Source organism: Rhamphochromis longiceps, linkage group LG11, assembly GCF_057381845.1.
Source record: "Rhamphochromis longiceps isolate RC_006_pf linkage group LG11, R_longiceps_female_GT1.1, whole genome shotgun sequence".
Taxonomy (NCBI): Eukaryota; Metazoa; Chordata; class Actinopteri; order Cichliformes; family Cichlidae; genus Rhamphochromis; species Rhamphochromis longiceps.
This window is the reverse complement of record NC_140567.1, coordinates 18398518-18414221: the sequence shown is the minus strand read 5'-3', so window position 1 is coordinate 18414221 and position 15704 is coordinate 18398518. Positions and strand designations below refer to the sequence as shown.

The following is a 15704-nucleotide window of genomic DNA, read 5'->3' as shown; positions in this document are numbered from 1 at the left end:
TCGATAATGAGTTAGCGCAGTAGTAGGAATTGAGAGTTTTAGTAATGGCTGGCTGCTAAGGCTCTTCCTGGGAGTTTAATGTAAAACAAACAGGGCCATGCTGACAGCCTGGGAAAAACAGATATTGCACTTTTTCCCGCTTCCACTTCAGGGCTCGTGCTGTTCTCTCATTTTGAGGAAGGGGAATTCGAAGAAGAATTTATATTCATGAAACGAATGCGAATCTTAATTGGAGACATTTTAAATGACTCAAATATTACTCATGGTCTTCCACTTGTTTTTTCCCCCGCATTTTTTAAATATTCATGCTTTTCTGCTCGTCTCGATTAAGTGATACAGACGTGCAAACAGAGGGCAGGGAAAACATCATTTTGCTATAGCAACAGGAATTGCAGCATCTCAAAAACTGGGTCGAATATGTGACATTATAAGGTAAGTGTTTCTTGGTGCTGATGACCAGGGGCGCCCTGTGGGGGGACCTGACTATGCCATCCTGCTGCTTGTTACACACTCCAGTGCATGTATTATACATAACACATTGCAGGGCTACAACTCTCAGAGGAATCATTTTTGCTGAATCCAGTCCTCCCTCGCTCTGCACATATCCCCCACGCCCCCCACACACACTTCCTGACAAGTTTCGGGGATAGAGGATGAGCATTTGTATGAAAAAAATAAAATAAAAAAGCAATGCAGAAATCATAGGACAGAGCGTCCAGCACTAAGCTACAGCCACTCAAACCAATCACCATCCCTTACTTAGAGATACTCCCCCATAGATTCACACTGGCAAGCATCCAAAGTGAACTGCTACTATCTTTGCATGCAGCCATAAAGAAAGCCGAGACCACTGAAACGTGAGCCAAAGCATATTCTGCAAGCATACTGTGTATTGAGATATTCACTGTTTTCCATAAATAACGCATCTCAGGGAGCAACGAAACAGCCAACAGACGGGAAACACAGCACAGGGGTGAAGATATAAACAATCTGGGCCTCAGCTTTTCAAGGTGGGAAGAAAGTTCTTGCCGGACTCCGAGAAGCCTTTTTTTCCCTTTAGTCGGTCCGCGCCAGCGTCAACGCGATAAACACAATTCCAGCACGGCTTCAAAAAAGAAACGACAGGCGAAAAAAAAAGAAAGGAAAAAAAGACCAAATTCAATATTAAATTTGACAAAGATTTGACATTCCGGCACGCCGGCACTCCATTTCAATGTCACCTCCAGAGGGTGCGCACGCATGCAGATTGGAATATTTGAAGGAAAGCGATGAAGAAGAATGAGCAGCATAAATCGAGTCACAGTCTGGACGTAAGAGTCAAACGGCCGCGCGGCATCAAACGCTTCATCACTTTCTCAACTTCCTCCCAAGTCCAGGTGGAGAAAAAAAAGGTTGCCAGGAGCAAAAACGTGGAACAATTTTTTTTCTTTCTTTGGAAGAGAAAAAGCAAGAGAAACGGACACCCGACCCAATTTATGCAACTCGCTTTTGGTAAAGTTGCTGCAGACCAGTTCGAGTCAAGTGTGGAATAGCGCAGGCTGGATTTTGGTTTGAATCTTTGAAGTGCGCTAAAAGTTTGTTTCAAAGTCCAACACGTTGATCGCGTTCCTCCACAAGAGGTGACGAAATTTGTTTCGAGCCGAGTAATCGACTTACTGATTCTCTGAGGTGACAAGAGATATTTAACTCTGAGAATTGAATTAATTCTTTGTATTCAACATTCCCCCTATTATCGCTTATTATCAGTGGCAAGCATGTGCTGATGCTTGTGGAGGATTTAGAGTAATGAACTTATACAAGCAGAGCACAAGAGCGACTCACACAAGGGGTCGTCTGGAGATGTTATTGTGTTTTAATTTAATAAGGTCAAGTTGGAAGCGACAAACAAAGGCGCTCCCAGCTGAGGTGGCGATGATGCTGTGTGTGATGTTATCGCCAGGATACATGTATGAAGAGTGGCAGAGGAAATTCTCAAGAAGAAAAAAAAAGAAGAAGTGAGAAATCCTGTTATTGCCCTTCTTTTTGTTTCATACAGTCACTCTGTGAGCAAAAAGATTAGAAGATTTTAAAGAAGTGCATAATCTTCTTTAACAGCTTATCAAAACTTTAATGATTTGGTGATAAAGAGCACAAAGTTAAGTAGCCGGTTAAGAGGATAACTCCCCAGTGCAGTCTAGTGATTAGTAGATGAGAATTGGGAGACCGAAAATCCGGGTTGCAAATCCCACTCCTGCCACTTATTCACTTTGAGGGAGAAGAAGCTCCATTTCAGCTTTGGGGGTATTGTCACGGGGTAATCATTTTTGAAAAGTGATAAATAGAGGCCCCCCCTACCCACCCCTTCAGAAGCCCAAACACATCTTTATTTACGTATTTATTTCGCCGTGTCTCTTTGGTTAACACCCGTCAAGACCCAATTATAGCTGCAGAAGCCATGCGCTTTCATGAGGAGTGAAGCTCCACACTTTAGTGTCAGTGCTGTGTACAGTGCGAGCATCTTCTCGTGCAATCTGCAACAAACCCAGCTCTCCACAGATCAGTTTGCGGGGCTCCTTTAATGAGGCCCTGCTGGACACAATGCAGGGGATTGAGGAGTTTATCGTCGTGACAGTGGGTCGTGGGTTTTTGGTGGGGGGGGGGGGGGGGGGGGGGGGGTTGCATGCTTTGGATTACTTTTGTATAACTAACATGGATTTTCTGACAGATAGCGGTGCTTTTCCTTTTTCTTTTCCTCAACACATGTTTACAGAAATCCACTTCTCATTGGGAAGTTGTATGAATGCAGCTGATTTATTAAAAGATGTACAACTAAAGCTTCGCCGAATTAGCCGAGAAGAACAAATGAAGCAAAGTGGCAAACACATCTCCACTCGTGCTTTTCCTCGCTATCTACCCCGAGATAGGGATTCACTTAGTATAAAAGAGTGTGGGGAGGAAAGGGGGGGGGGCATTAATTACCTTGTGAAATCTAAAGACCATTAACTTTGTGTGTCAAGTGATGTTTCTCAGTTCCCAATCAGAGTTTTAGAGATATAAACGACTCTTTGGATGAGGAAAACAGATATGGAGCGAGAGCGCGCCTTTCTGTGTGTCCTCGTGGGCTGTGTAGATGCAATTATTTGTGCTTGTTTGTGACTTTGAGAAGAAGAAGAGAAGGAAAGAGAGGAGGAAAAAGTAAAAGAATGACAGAGGGAGAGAGACAGGCAGAGGAGGAGTGGATGGAGGATTGTGGCGTGGTGTGCTGCGCTGCAGAGAGATAACAGGATGCCGGCGCGGCTTGCTTACCTTTGCTGTACACCACACAGTTGTTTTTGTTGTCTTCCGCTCCCTGCCAAGTCACATCCAGCAGCCACCTGGGGCCGGCGCTCAACACCACCGGGACCGTGCTCTTCGTCTTCTGGTCGAGGACAGATAACAAACACTAATCATTTGCTTATTTTGGTGATTAAAGAAACATTAATAACCTCTGAGTTACGCTCTTCCGCTGCACTGAATGACCATAAAGAGGCAATTTCAGAAACTATACAGCGTGCAACTCAAGTCCAGCACAATCCCTTTTTTCTCTTTTTTTCCTACACTGCTGAGAAAATGTGAAATCAGGGCAGTTTTTATGAGTGTATGTGTGTGTGCGAGATGGCCAACAGACAAATGCAGTGCTTGGTGTGATGGCAAATGGGTGCAAGAGCCCGCACTGTATCTGTTTCATCCAGGATTCAACCCGGAGATCCAGAATCAGATCCACTAGATTAAATAAAACCTCTCACGTGTCTGAGAATCATAAAAAAATGAAAGGAAGAAAGGGGAAAAAAAGGACGGTGACTTTCAGAGAGAAGGAAGCAAGTGTTCGGCGGTGAACTTTGGGCGCATTGTGCCTCGCTATCACCAGGATCTCACTATTTCCTGAAACAAGCAGGGAAGAATTTAAAGAATCAGTATCCATTTCAAAGGCCGATTGAGGTCAGAGTTTTTATAATATACCGGGAAATTATTCCAAATGTGTAAGGTCATTTTTCTTCTTGGTCAGAGGTCAAACGTGGGGTTTCGTTCCACTGAAAGAATCAGAAATAAATAAATAAAACAGAGTGAGATAGAGAGCTACACCCTCTATAATAGATTCACATGCTGCGCTGTCACCACATTCGCCTGCGCTGTTCATCCTCACATGATTTTCTAGTCTGTTTTATTTTATGCTGGTTCTCCTTTTCTTTTGCTTCTTGTAAAGCGATGCGTTGGTGGTGTCGTGCATACGTTGCGTGTGTATGGAGGTGGTGGAGGGGCTGTTGCAACATCTCAGGCAGCTGGGTACAGTAGCCTATTACTCAAAGGCAGAATGTCACTATTTTAAGGCCATTTCTTTTGAACCCCGGGGCCTCCCCTTCATTAGGAGCCTACAGAAAACAGTTTAGCTAAGAGAAAATAGGTTGGGCTGCAATCTCGACACTTCATTTCTTTTTCCCCATCTGAGGCAGCCGGTGACAGGACACTGTCCATCTGCCTAATGCAAAAGCAAAATACCAGCCCTCTCGCGCACTTTTCACTTATTTCTCCCCCGCAAGAGGCAGCAACCTTCAAGGATAAATGCAAATGTCACTTGAGCATGTTAAAGGTCTGAATTGGCACAGATATGCACAAGAGATGAGCACTGTGCTCCGGCAGTGTGTCTGCATGCCCCCTCCTCCTCCTCCTACTCGTCCACCCGCCCATTTCTCTTTCCATGAACTCATCTAGTCAGAGGCTGGAGGACATGGATTTCTATTTATTTATTTTTTATGTTTTTTTTTTTTTTAGAGAGAGAGAGCATTATTTACAAATGGCAAATACATCTCAGAGAGAGCTGATAGGAATCTGTTTGGATCTTGTCTGCAAAATGACGAAGGCAAACGCAGACACTCAATAGAGACAGATTTTGAAATAGTCCCTCTCTCTTTATATATATAGCTTCGCACATTGGCAAACTACACCGGCAAAACTGATCAAACACAGACAGCAAATTGTGTCTGTTGATATTCTTATTCCTTCTCCTGGCATCTCCTTATCCCGTCCTGGCAGCGGATGAGAGAGAGAGACAGAGAGAGAGAGAGGACCTCTGTAATTTAAGTCGTCCGCAATTTCACATTTCAAATTAGTCTTCTATCTGGCTAACCTGAAAATCTCACACCCCTGTCAAAGGAGCAGAGCAGACCAGGCCGATTGTTGCTAGGACGACTATCTGAAATGGAAATCAGATTAACCCTTTCTCAGATCTCCAGACTGGAGCCATCTCTTATTCAGCAGCGAGAGGCCTCTCTGCCATCCTCCTGCACCTCTGGGAATTCATGATATTCCAGCTGCTCTTAATGTAGCCAGCAGAGACAAAGCGGCCATATTAACGACACATCTTCCCATGTTACGTTAGAAATACCATCACAATTTGTTAAGACTTGTGGCAGTAATCGCAATTGTTCCTCTGGTTCCCGCTGTAATAGAAACTTACGATGCATTAGCTTTGATTTAATTGTCACTGTCAACTATTCGCTTTGGTTCCCCTTTTTCTTGCAAAGTGAGCAGCAACAAGCCCCTGACAGCCAGTCTCAGTGTAGATTTACATAAAGCATCTATAGTGACAATATGCGCTTTGTAAGCAGCCTGCGTGTAGCAACCCCCGCAAAGACAAAGAAGCGCACAAGAACGACCGCACGCACAACAAATTTAGGATTAAGACACAGCGGCGTCACCGCAGCGAGGAGCGTCTCTGCAAATGCAAATGAAAACATTGGTACAACTGGATCAGTTGGCCTAAGTGGCCGAGGCCAGAAGAGGGAAAAAAACACGCAGATTGACAGGCAGAAAATTGCGATTTTCCCTCGAGCTAGGGACTCAGAGATGGACTGGCTGTACGGAAACAAACTCCTCTCAGAGATGCCAGCCATAAAAAAACAAGAGAAAAAAGGGGGGGATGTGACGTAGGGAGGCTTTTTCCTGCCCAAAACAGCACACTGAGGGGGAACTGGAAAATATGCTGACCCCTGTTGGCAGTAAAAAAAAAGAAAGAAAAGTTGCTGATCTTACTTTTTCCCCAATTCCTCTAAAGCATTTTTGTTATTTTCTGATATTTTTCATGCCTGGACTACACGTATTTTTGTAATTAAGACTAAATATTATTAACAGGGAAACGTTCGATGTGTTGTGTTTATACAGATACAATATCAGTTTACTGACTATCATCCCTGTCAGAGCCTGTAACCCACCCACCCCTCCCCAGCCTTCCTCTCTGTGTAGTGTGTTACGGTTTATCCACTGTCTGCTTTCACTCCAGTGGTTTCAATACTCTCTCGGTATTTTTATTTTTTTTTCTTCCTTCCTCTGAGCTCTGTTACCGTTCCTCGTGTAAGAGATACAGTGACCAAAACAGTGTAGTCAGCGAGGAAGTGATTACAAACTGATGCTCCAAATTCGCTATAAAATGAAAATCAATATTTCCACAAGTTGCTGCAACATAAAAGATAACCTTCATTGATTTTTCTAGACTTAGGCCCCTGTGATAAAATCTAATATAAATTTTCAGCCACACGGATTTGGATCAGAGCGGAGCAGGGGCTGAACGATAAGTTCCGCGCACATCTCTCAGACTTGGATTTTTTTCCTCCCCTCCTTCCCCTTTTTCCTTCTTCCAAGGCAGGGCTGTACTATTTATAATTGGCCCTGTGTGAGCAAAAGCTTCTATCGGGAATCTGTTCTAATTTTTATTACTGAGAAGCTAAAGCCTGTTCCAGATAATTTGGAAATTTCAGGGGAATTGTGATAGAGCTGATGGCACAGCCGGACTGACTCCAGAAAGGAGCTAACCTGTAATAGCCTCTGTGGCTGCGCTGATTAAATGTTGCCATAGATGAAAGACCTGCCATCACCGCAATAAATTAACCAATCACACAAATCCCAAGTCGCTACTAATCCCTCCTTGATACCATGATCCTCTGATCAGCTGAAGGAGGTGAAGAAGAAAGTGTCTTGTGACACTCAGCCTTCTAACTCCCTGCTTCCCTGTGTAAACAACAAGCTAATGATATCGCCGCTGACCATTTCACCACCACTGGCTACTCTTAACCCGTTTCATGGTCAGGGCAGGTGAAATCGATACAAACCGCGGTGGGAATGATTATTTTCCTCATCGCACTCGCACTCGCACACCCACCCCCTCCACCACCACCACCTCCCTCCCTCCACCAAGGTCACCGACTGGCACTGTATCCGTCTTGATCCCACAGCTGCAGGATTTAGACAACTGAGAGATCAAAACCGCTCCGTCTGAATATCTCAAGACATATACCGGCTTTATGCATTCATCTTTCAACGCCCACTCGGTGCCAAAGTAGTGCCATTTCCAAATGAAAACACTAGTGGAAATATTCCAGTCAAATCACTCTGAGTATTTTTGAACCTTGCCCTCTTTTTCACAGTAAAAGCCTTGTTTCAACAATTGTTTTTTATTTCCATCTTTTTTTCCCTCTTTTGCTCCTGAATAGCTGATAACGGCATTTTCTCATCCCCACATTACATCTGACCACTGTTGACCTGGCAACGCGTGCCCAAATCATTTTAAAAGTGCCGTGTCCTTTGCGGTACTATATTTGCAGCCTAAATATATAAATATATATATAAAGATACAAGCTTACGTATGGGTTATGTCGAGTTTATATGTTCTCTGTTTCTAACATGGGAGTGAGGATAAAGGATTTGTACCTGTTTTACCAGTCAGTTTACAGCAGACAGCACACTCACACCTTGATAACGTCCATTGCAATTAGTTGTTCACTGCGATGAAACAAATTGCATGTGGTCAACTGGAAATTTCATTAAGGGAGATTTTCCTCTAGCCCTCGTTATCGCTCTGCGTATTAATATTTTCTTAGCCTCAAGGATGGATGGGTTGCAAGGGTCTTTTTTTTGTTGAATTAAAAAAAAAAAAAAAAAAACGTCCGGAGCTAACCTCACAGCCTGTGTTCGCCCGCCGCTATCCACGCTGGCAAAAAAGCTGTGTACATGCTTAGTTAGGTGCTGCATTTTTTTTCATTGCGCCCTGAAATAAGGTTCTCTGTCGACATCCACAATAAAGTGGGAAATACCTCCATTTCTCAAGTCTGCTTTTGTGTCATTCTCCCCCTCTTCTAAATGGCTATGGTTACATCTGCTGAAATGAAAAGATACCTACATACAGCTTTCATCCCCCCCACCCCTCCCTCTCAGGCTATAGCATCTTCTATTGGGAGGCTAAATAACAGAAATATGCAGGAATTGCACACTAATTCCCCTTAGAGATAGATCTTGGCTGGTGCCCTGTCATAAATCAGAGAATTTCGATATGAAATGAGGCAAGCTGCTCTAATCATTTCTGCATTTCAAATTGGATCACTGGCTCAATCGCCTGGCTTTTAAACTGCTTGCCTAAGAGCAAATGTGAGGTGGGAGATAATTCAGCTGAAATCTCTGCCTGCTCTGTGCAGCAGTTAGTTTACTGCTTGAGTGCAAGAGAATGCTTTTTTCTTCCCTTAGCCCATCTTTCTCTTTTCAACTTTGTTAAATTGACTTTTCATTTTAAAATCGATTAAACTGAGAGAGTCACTGCTGTTCCCGGAATCTTTAAAGGGACACCCATCACTGTGCGCATGTGCCTTTATTTGGCTGGCCGCTATCATGGCGCCGCTATGGGAAATAAATATTTTCTCATTTAAATCACCTTTTATCCTGCTGACTGGACTGTAAGCATCAAAGTTCATGTGCTGCATTAGCTATTACTTACGTCGCTCCATTGAAATGCACATGGGGTCTGTATTTATACTGACTATGGGTGGCATTGCATGATTACTGTATGTTCAGTTGCTTTTATTAAGCCACAATATGAAGAGACTGATGACTGGCTGCTCTGGATGTTGATTGGGAAGCAATGCTAAATTACAAATAGCACATCTACACCCTATTCTGTTTACTTTTAAACGAATCTGCGTCTTGCTCAATCAGAGGGGATAGGAGTGAAGAATAGAGATTCAGAAGGGTGGGTGGGGTAGAGGGGACACATCAATTCTCTATTCTTCAAGACCTTCAGGCATGTTGAGGTGCTTCAACTCTAAAGCCAAACAGTTTAGTGTAAGCTGTACCTGCCCTGAAGACAAGCAACCCCCTTTCTCCAGCCCTCCCTTCTGATCCATCATTTCTTTCATTACATTTTCTTTTCTTTCATGTCACTGGCTTCCTTTCCTTTCCTTTCCTTTCCTTTCCTACCCCACTTTCCTTTAACATCAGCATGTCGCCCGCCCTCATCACATACTGTATATAAAACGTCTTCACTTCCCCAGCCCTTCAGCATCAAAACTACAATGTCTCCAACTTTCTTTGTAGTGGCGAACGTGTAATTCAACTTCACGAGTAAATGCGCGTGTGCTGCCGTAACTCCGTATTATGCATATGTCTCGAGAACTATTTGAAGATGTAAACAAGGAAAAGTGGAATTTGTAATGCATGTGCTCCGGGACTTAATCATGTCTTGGAGGTAGGGCTCACATATACACACACACGTGTACTCCTTGTGTTTGGCTTTGGTCAGGGGACAGAACAGCCCTGTCGCTTCACTACTCACTGTTTGAATTACTCAAAAATTTCCCATTTGAATTCAATTGGCAAGGACTTGTTTGATCTTTTGCATGTGAGTTAGGTCTGACTCCCCGAGCAGCAAGAAGCTGTGTGAGGGAACATAATAGAGAACCTGGAGCCAGTAATGTTCACCTGTATGGATATTACCAAGGCCCCTGGGGGTCAAGGTGGCAGGTGGCATATTCTCTGGACAGATCCACCTCTTTCTCTGTTGGGAATAAACATGCGGATGGGGGGATTTCTTCAAAGAGGAAGAAAAGGGGAACTCGGGAGTCAATCTGTCAATGGGGTCACAACAAATCCCTGCTCTCATAACCACACATGGAAGACTAGGATCAGTCAGAGGCAGCAAATAAAGACAAACAATAAAATAGTAGGCTTGAACGAAGCCCCTGACTTTAGATAAACCCTCGTGCCCCCCTTTAGGTACTGGATTTTAATATTCTTTTGAACTCCCCTCTCTTCTCTGGTGGAGTTATAAATTTCATGATGCATTAGCTTAGCATCTACAGTATGTGATTTTATATTTCAGAAGTCTCTTTCATTCTGTGCGGCCGAATCGCCTCCTGATTGGTAAAGTGAGGTTTCTCTATATCCAAGTGTACCAAATAATAACTATAATAAGCAGAAGGGAAAAGGCAATACATAAAAAATGAGCGAAGATTAAGAATCAACTGAAGAAACACAAGCCTCACTAACTTTGTTCTAACAGTGAACACAAAGAACAAAGGTATCTGAGATTTGCATACAACCTGATCACCTGCACGCTGCCGCAGCGTTCAATAGTTTGATCCTTACATGCACTCGAGAGAAACGGGGTCTCACTGTAAAAAAACAACAATATTTACACCAAGTTGAGTACATAAGATAAAGATGATGAACTTGCCCTTCACTAAATGCATTAGACGTGAACTCTCTTATCAGAGTCTCAGCACACGGACTGTTAAAAGAGAGGTTTCTCGAGCTGGAAATGGTCTTTGTTACCCAATTAGTTTGCTGACGACCCCGCGGTATAATATTTCTGCTTTGACAGCCTCATACGCGTCCATCTAATGAGGAGCTGCTGGACCAACAGGGAGAGAATGGACACTAGCCAGACCTTTATTTCCTCTACTACCTATCAGTTTTCCTATCTAACCTTTCATTGTCGGGTTTTTTGCTCTTCTTTTCATTTTTTTGTCAGAAGAGTTGGATTTTTCTGCTTGGTTACTCATCCGCCCAGTCATTTTGACAGGGCTTCGTCTTTGGTAGGCCCCGAGCCAACCAGGCTGAAGATCAGAGGGCTAAGGCCAGGACAGGGGACGGCGAGGACTTATCAAGGTCTACCAGCAGGGGTTTGCCTCCCTGTAGGGTGTCCGTCTTTTCTCTAAAGGAGGTGAAGCAACTGAGCCTCTGTGTTTCCTCCACTTCCCCTGCCAATTTGACCAAGAGGAAAGAGAAGAGAAAGGAAGCAGTTTGTTTTGAATAATGTATGATTTCAGAGTCTCGTTATCCTCGCCTTCTAACAAGGAGCTCAAACTAAAACCTCCTTAAAAAGGGACAACAAGGATATAATTTCTACAATTATAACTGGCCAGCCATCAGCAACTGCCATCGAACCTCAATTTGAACTCACTTAGTATTGGAATACCAAGAGGACTATCAGGGGCTTGCAAATGGAAACAATCGAGGATTATCTCCAGCACTTCACAGGAAAGTTGTTTCAACATATCACAAGTTACAGCCATGACAGTGACAGATGGCAAAGCAGCTGGCACCACTCAACTTTGTTCCATGATTCTTTCTTTTTCCTCCTTCCTTCTTGTTCTTTGTCTTGCGCCTTTGCTGCAATGGAGGTCTGTTGTGTATTGAAGTGTTGGATAATCATTCATTTGGGAAGACATATTGCGCACTGTAAAACAAGACGATATGTGTGAAGCCAGGGACTTCTGAGCTTCACTGTCGATGCCTGGCCGACTATTCTGTAAAGCCTGGAAATCAGTCTTGTTTACTTGCTGGGTACTTGCTTTACAGCAGGGTACATCTCAGGTAAAGAAGCATCTCCCTAAATCTGCTACAAGCAGTCGTTCAAATTCAGAAAACTCTCGAGATAAGTGTGTAAATGATAGTGAATGACTTATGCTATCCCAAATGGAACAGTTGTTCATGAATGTTAATGTTCATATCAAGCTGTTTGTGTGTGGTTACGACATACAGACACCATAAGCATGCAGATACTACAACTCCACAGTGTGACAGTTTGATATCCAGACAGTGCCTCCCTGATGGGCCACTGGAAGACAGCAAACACCCAGAGAGCTGCGAGGAAGGACATGGATACCCAGCTCACCCCTGAGCCCTGCGGGTGTGAAAAGTGGCCCCCCAGGACCTGGAGCTTCACTGGTCCTTTGAGTATCACTGATGCCTGCTCTGCTGCACGGAACGGTGACCGAGCAGGCTCTTCGAGGATGACAGCTACCTGTCTATGCATTACAGCTGCAGTATGCAGTTATAGCAGAGCAATCACATCTGGATTGTCTGCGAGGATGAAGTCATGCCATTACGTAGAATGTAATGTTTTAAGCGTGAGACCTGGAGAACAGTTGAAATCAATTTCTGCTGTTTTAACTTTAAACCAAATACCAAAAAAAGACAGGACAGAATGAGGAATTTGTTTTGTGCAATGATCAAAACATGGATGTTCTTGAACCCACACATATACATCTACAGGTTAATAGTTTCAAAGAAACATTTATTAATGTGACAGCCACCATGCTGCTGCAGCAAGAGACAGAGGAGACGGTATCTTAGTCCTTTGCTTGAAATAAAGCACCACTTCAGTTCATCATGCAACATCCTACTTAAATAATATCACTCAGTCAATATTAGCACATGGTCTTCTGAGTGATGAATCACTTAACATTACATATTGTTACTAGCAGAACAGCAAACAATAAAAAGTGCCTTTCAGAAGGAAATCCTGCACTTTTCCTGCTTTGTAAAATAGGTTTTATCAGCATGGACAGTAGAGATTGTTTCTACCTTTGTGTGTGTGCAAAATGTGCCCCTGGTTTTCTACTTTGCAAATAACAATTATAATGAGCTTGAAACAGTTTAAACTTTAACCCCAAGGTAATCGAAGCACTCAGGGCAGTGACCCCCGAAACTGGGCAAGTGGCTCCAGCACATCCCAGGAGCGACATCTGAGATCTCTGCCCAGAAGAGCGCAGTCCTAGGACCAGCAAATATACTGTGCAGGACCCTCAAGCTCCCAAGCCTCTGGTAGAAGACCTGAATTTGAAAGATTAAGACTGCGTAGCGTATGCGTGTACAGGGGTGTGAAATCACTTTTTCACACAGGGCCATGTAGGCTTGGATTTTTCCCCCGCTTAATAATAAACACCTTCATTTAGAAACTGCATTTTGTGTTTACTTGTGTTGTCTTTGCCTAAACACTTTATCGCGCCAATGTATGTCTGTTCCCTCTTAGATCCGATCAATCGATCTGTATAAAACTTGGATAAAACTGTAAAAACTGTCAATGGTACCAGAACTATCAAAATCCATAATGCTTTTTTGAACGATGAGTATTATGTGTAGAGGCTGATCTCAAAACAAATGGCAACATTACGTGTGTGTTATGTGTACACTGTTGTTGGGTCACTTTTAATGTGTTGTGATGCGTATCTGTAAATGAGTGTTCCAAAAAAAGTAACCCTAAAACTATGTGTTTATTAGCCATTTGTATGTCGTTCCGCCTTTTTTGCCATCTGTGATATAATGAAGAACAAAAAGAATTCAATGATCAATCAACACACTTGCCTGTGTTTTAATTCATAAGCAAAGCACACTGGGCCTGGCAAAAACTGCCCGCACAGTAGGTTTTTGCTAGCATATATAACTGCATTTCTTCCAATGAATCATTTTTTCTTAATTTTCTAAATTAGATTACATGCTAATAATACTTCTGTACTGTAATACCACTTGTAAGACTATTAAAAACAGATGCCTCCACTGTGTGGTGTAATAAAAAGTATGACTTTTCCCTCTGGAACAGTGGTAGTAACATAAAGGCACTCTTAATTTGCAAACTGAGGTGGTAGCTGATATTGAAGTTAAAGAATATGAGAAAAACATATTCCAGCAGCTTCTGCGGTAACTCCAACAAAGCAATAATCTATTCAGACATAAAAAAAAAGACTTTTTACCATTTCAAAACCAGATGTGCTATATTTGTCGAAATGCACCTCCACCAAAAGTAGAATAAATTATGCTGCAAATGGATCTGTGTTTTGAGGAAGTCGCAGTATCCTTGGCATGTTTGAGGGAGCCATGCAGCCATTAAAGCGAGCACAAAGCAAATCACTGAGTCCTGCTCTGCTTATCAGGGGACCTGCCATATCAGTTTGGGTAGTTGTGTTGTGATGTAAAGACAGCAAAATGTCAGGTTCACTTGTAGATCAAGTCAACCATGTATTATCTCGCAAACAGAGGAGCTCAGCTGTAGCCATAATAGCTCTGACTAGCTGACTGACTGAGTGCTTCACGGCTAATGCATGGAGCTGTGGGCGGCAATGAGTTCCAGCAAAGCACAAAGAAAGTTTGAAAGTAGAGCCTTGGAAACATATAAATAATAGGAAAAAAACCCACACCAAAAAACAATGGTTGTGTGTTTTTTCTGCCACTGCCTGCAACCAATTCTGCATTCTGCATTTGACTCACAAGCAGACATCAATGTCATGTTGATCTGTGTTAAAAAGCCCCAATTTAAAAAGCTACTTCAATGGAACGAGCTTGGATGTTTGGTCCTTTTCATGTAAGAACATGAAAACCATTGATAATGCCATCGATAAATATATGGATGACATTGAGCAAGGGAAAACAGGCCAGATAATTACCATTCTACCCATCTGAAGAGACCCCAGCCCTGATATTGGTTTAAACCCAAGAAATAATTGATGCATGCAATCACAAATTGGTTCTCCGCCTAAAATTTGGGCCCATTATTTCATTAGATGAAGCCACATTCTCCGTGCCAAAATTATTTGTGTGTCCAACACAGAAATTCAAATCCTGTTAGTCCCGATAATGTCGGCCGTTTCACAAACCATATCCAAGACAGTGTGACTTTCAGATAGAAAGTGCCGGCCACCTTTAAATGCAAACATAAATGACTTCTGATTCTTTTTCTTATTTTTTTTTTTATAGTTTGTTTGTTTGTGTGCATGCATATCTCAGGCTGCGTGTGAATGTGTGTATGTGATTTAGCAGCTAAGCTACAGAGAGGTCCTATCCTGGGGTGCCTTCTTGCATATGTAATTGGATGTTACTGTAAATAATTGCCTGGGCATGTGCCAGTGTGATGATGGTGATGATTTGTATGTGTGTGTTTGTGTACGTGTGTCGGCTCATGTGTGACTGTATGTGTGTAGAACACGCGTGCATCATTCTGTATGTTTGTGGGACTTTGCACGTATGTGTGTGTGTGTGTGTGTGTGTGTGTGTGTGCGTCTGCATGCGTGTGTGTGCGAGCGCATCTGCCCCATCCGTACTCCACTCTCAAGTCCCACTGATTCTCCTTTCCAGCCATGTTGAATCCTCTTTTCCTTATCAGGCGAGCCCAGGCCTGCATCAGGCTCTCCTTGCTATGACAGAGGCTACAACAATAGGCCTGCGATACCGCTGCTTAGCGCTGCGTTTCGGAGGGGAAACCTGCCACGGGCGCAGATTAACTACAACACACACACACACACAAAATAGATTGCAGCCTCCAAAACAAAACATTTTTCAGAATGCCTCCTCTTGATTAATGAAGCAATGACAAGAAGAAAAATATAATTTCTGAAACAGAAAAATCCACCACCACTTGTTAAAGTTTAGGGGTAGCTAACAATAAACATATTGGAGGGAGAGGGTGGGCAAAAGGGGTGAGATAAATGGCTTGAGTGATGGGCTGAATAATTTCAGGAGCATTTTTTTTGCTTCTTTTTTTTTGTTTGGTTGCACAGCCACATATTCCTACCCTTGTACTAAATTACACAATAATCACACACCATCGGTTGACAGCCTCTGCCTCTCTCTGTCCCAGGTGAAAATTAGGA

The 15704-nt window shown here is 43.0% G+C and overlaps 1 protein-coding gene across 1 annotated transcript in view; it reads right to left on the bottom strand.

Moving 5' to 3' along the window:
• Window positions 1-15704, bottom strand: part of zfpm2a (zinc finger protein, FOG family member 2a) — a 120113-nt gene that overhangs the window by 41595 nt on the left and 62814 nt on the right. Inside the window, exon 5 of the mRNA XM_085422588.1 lies at window positions 3286-3397. Within this exon, the coding sequence (XP_085278714.1) occupies window positions 3286-3397 (112 nt within the window). The remainder of the gene's footprint in view (window positions 1-3285; window positions 3398-15704) is intronic.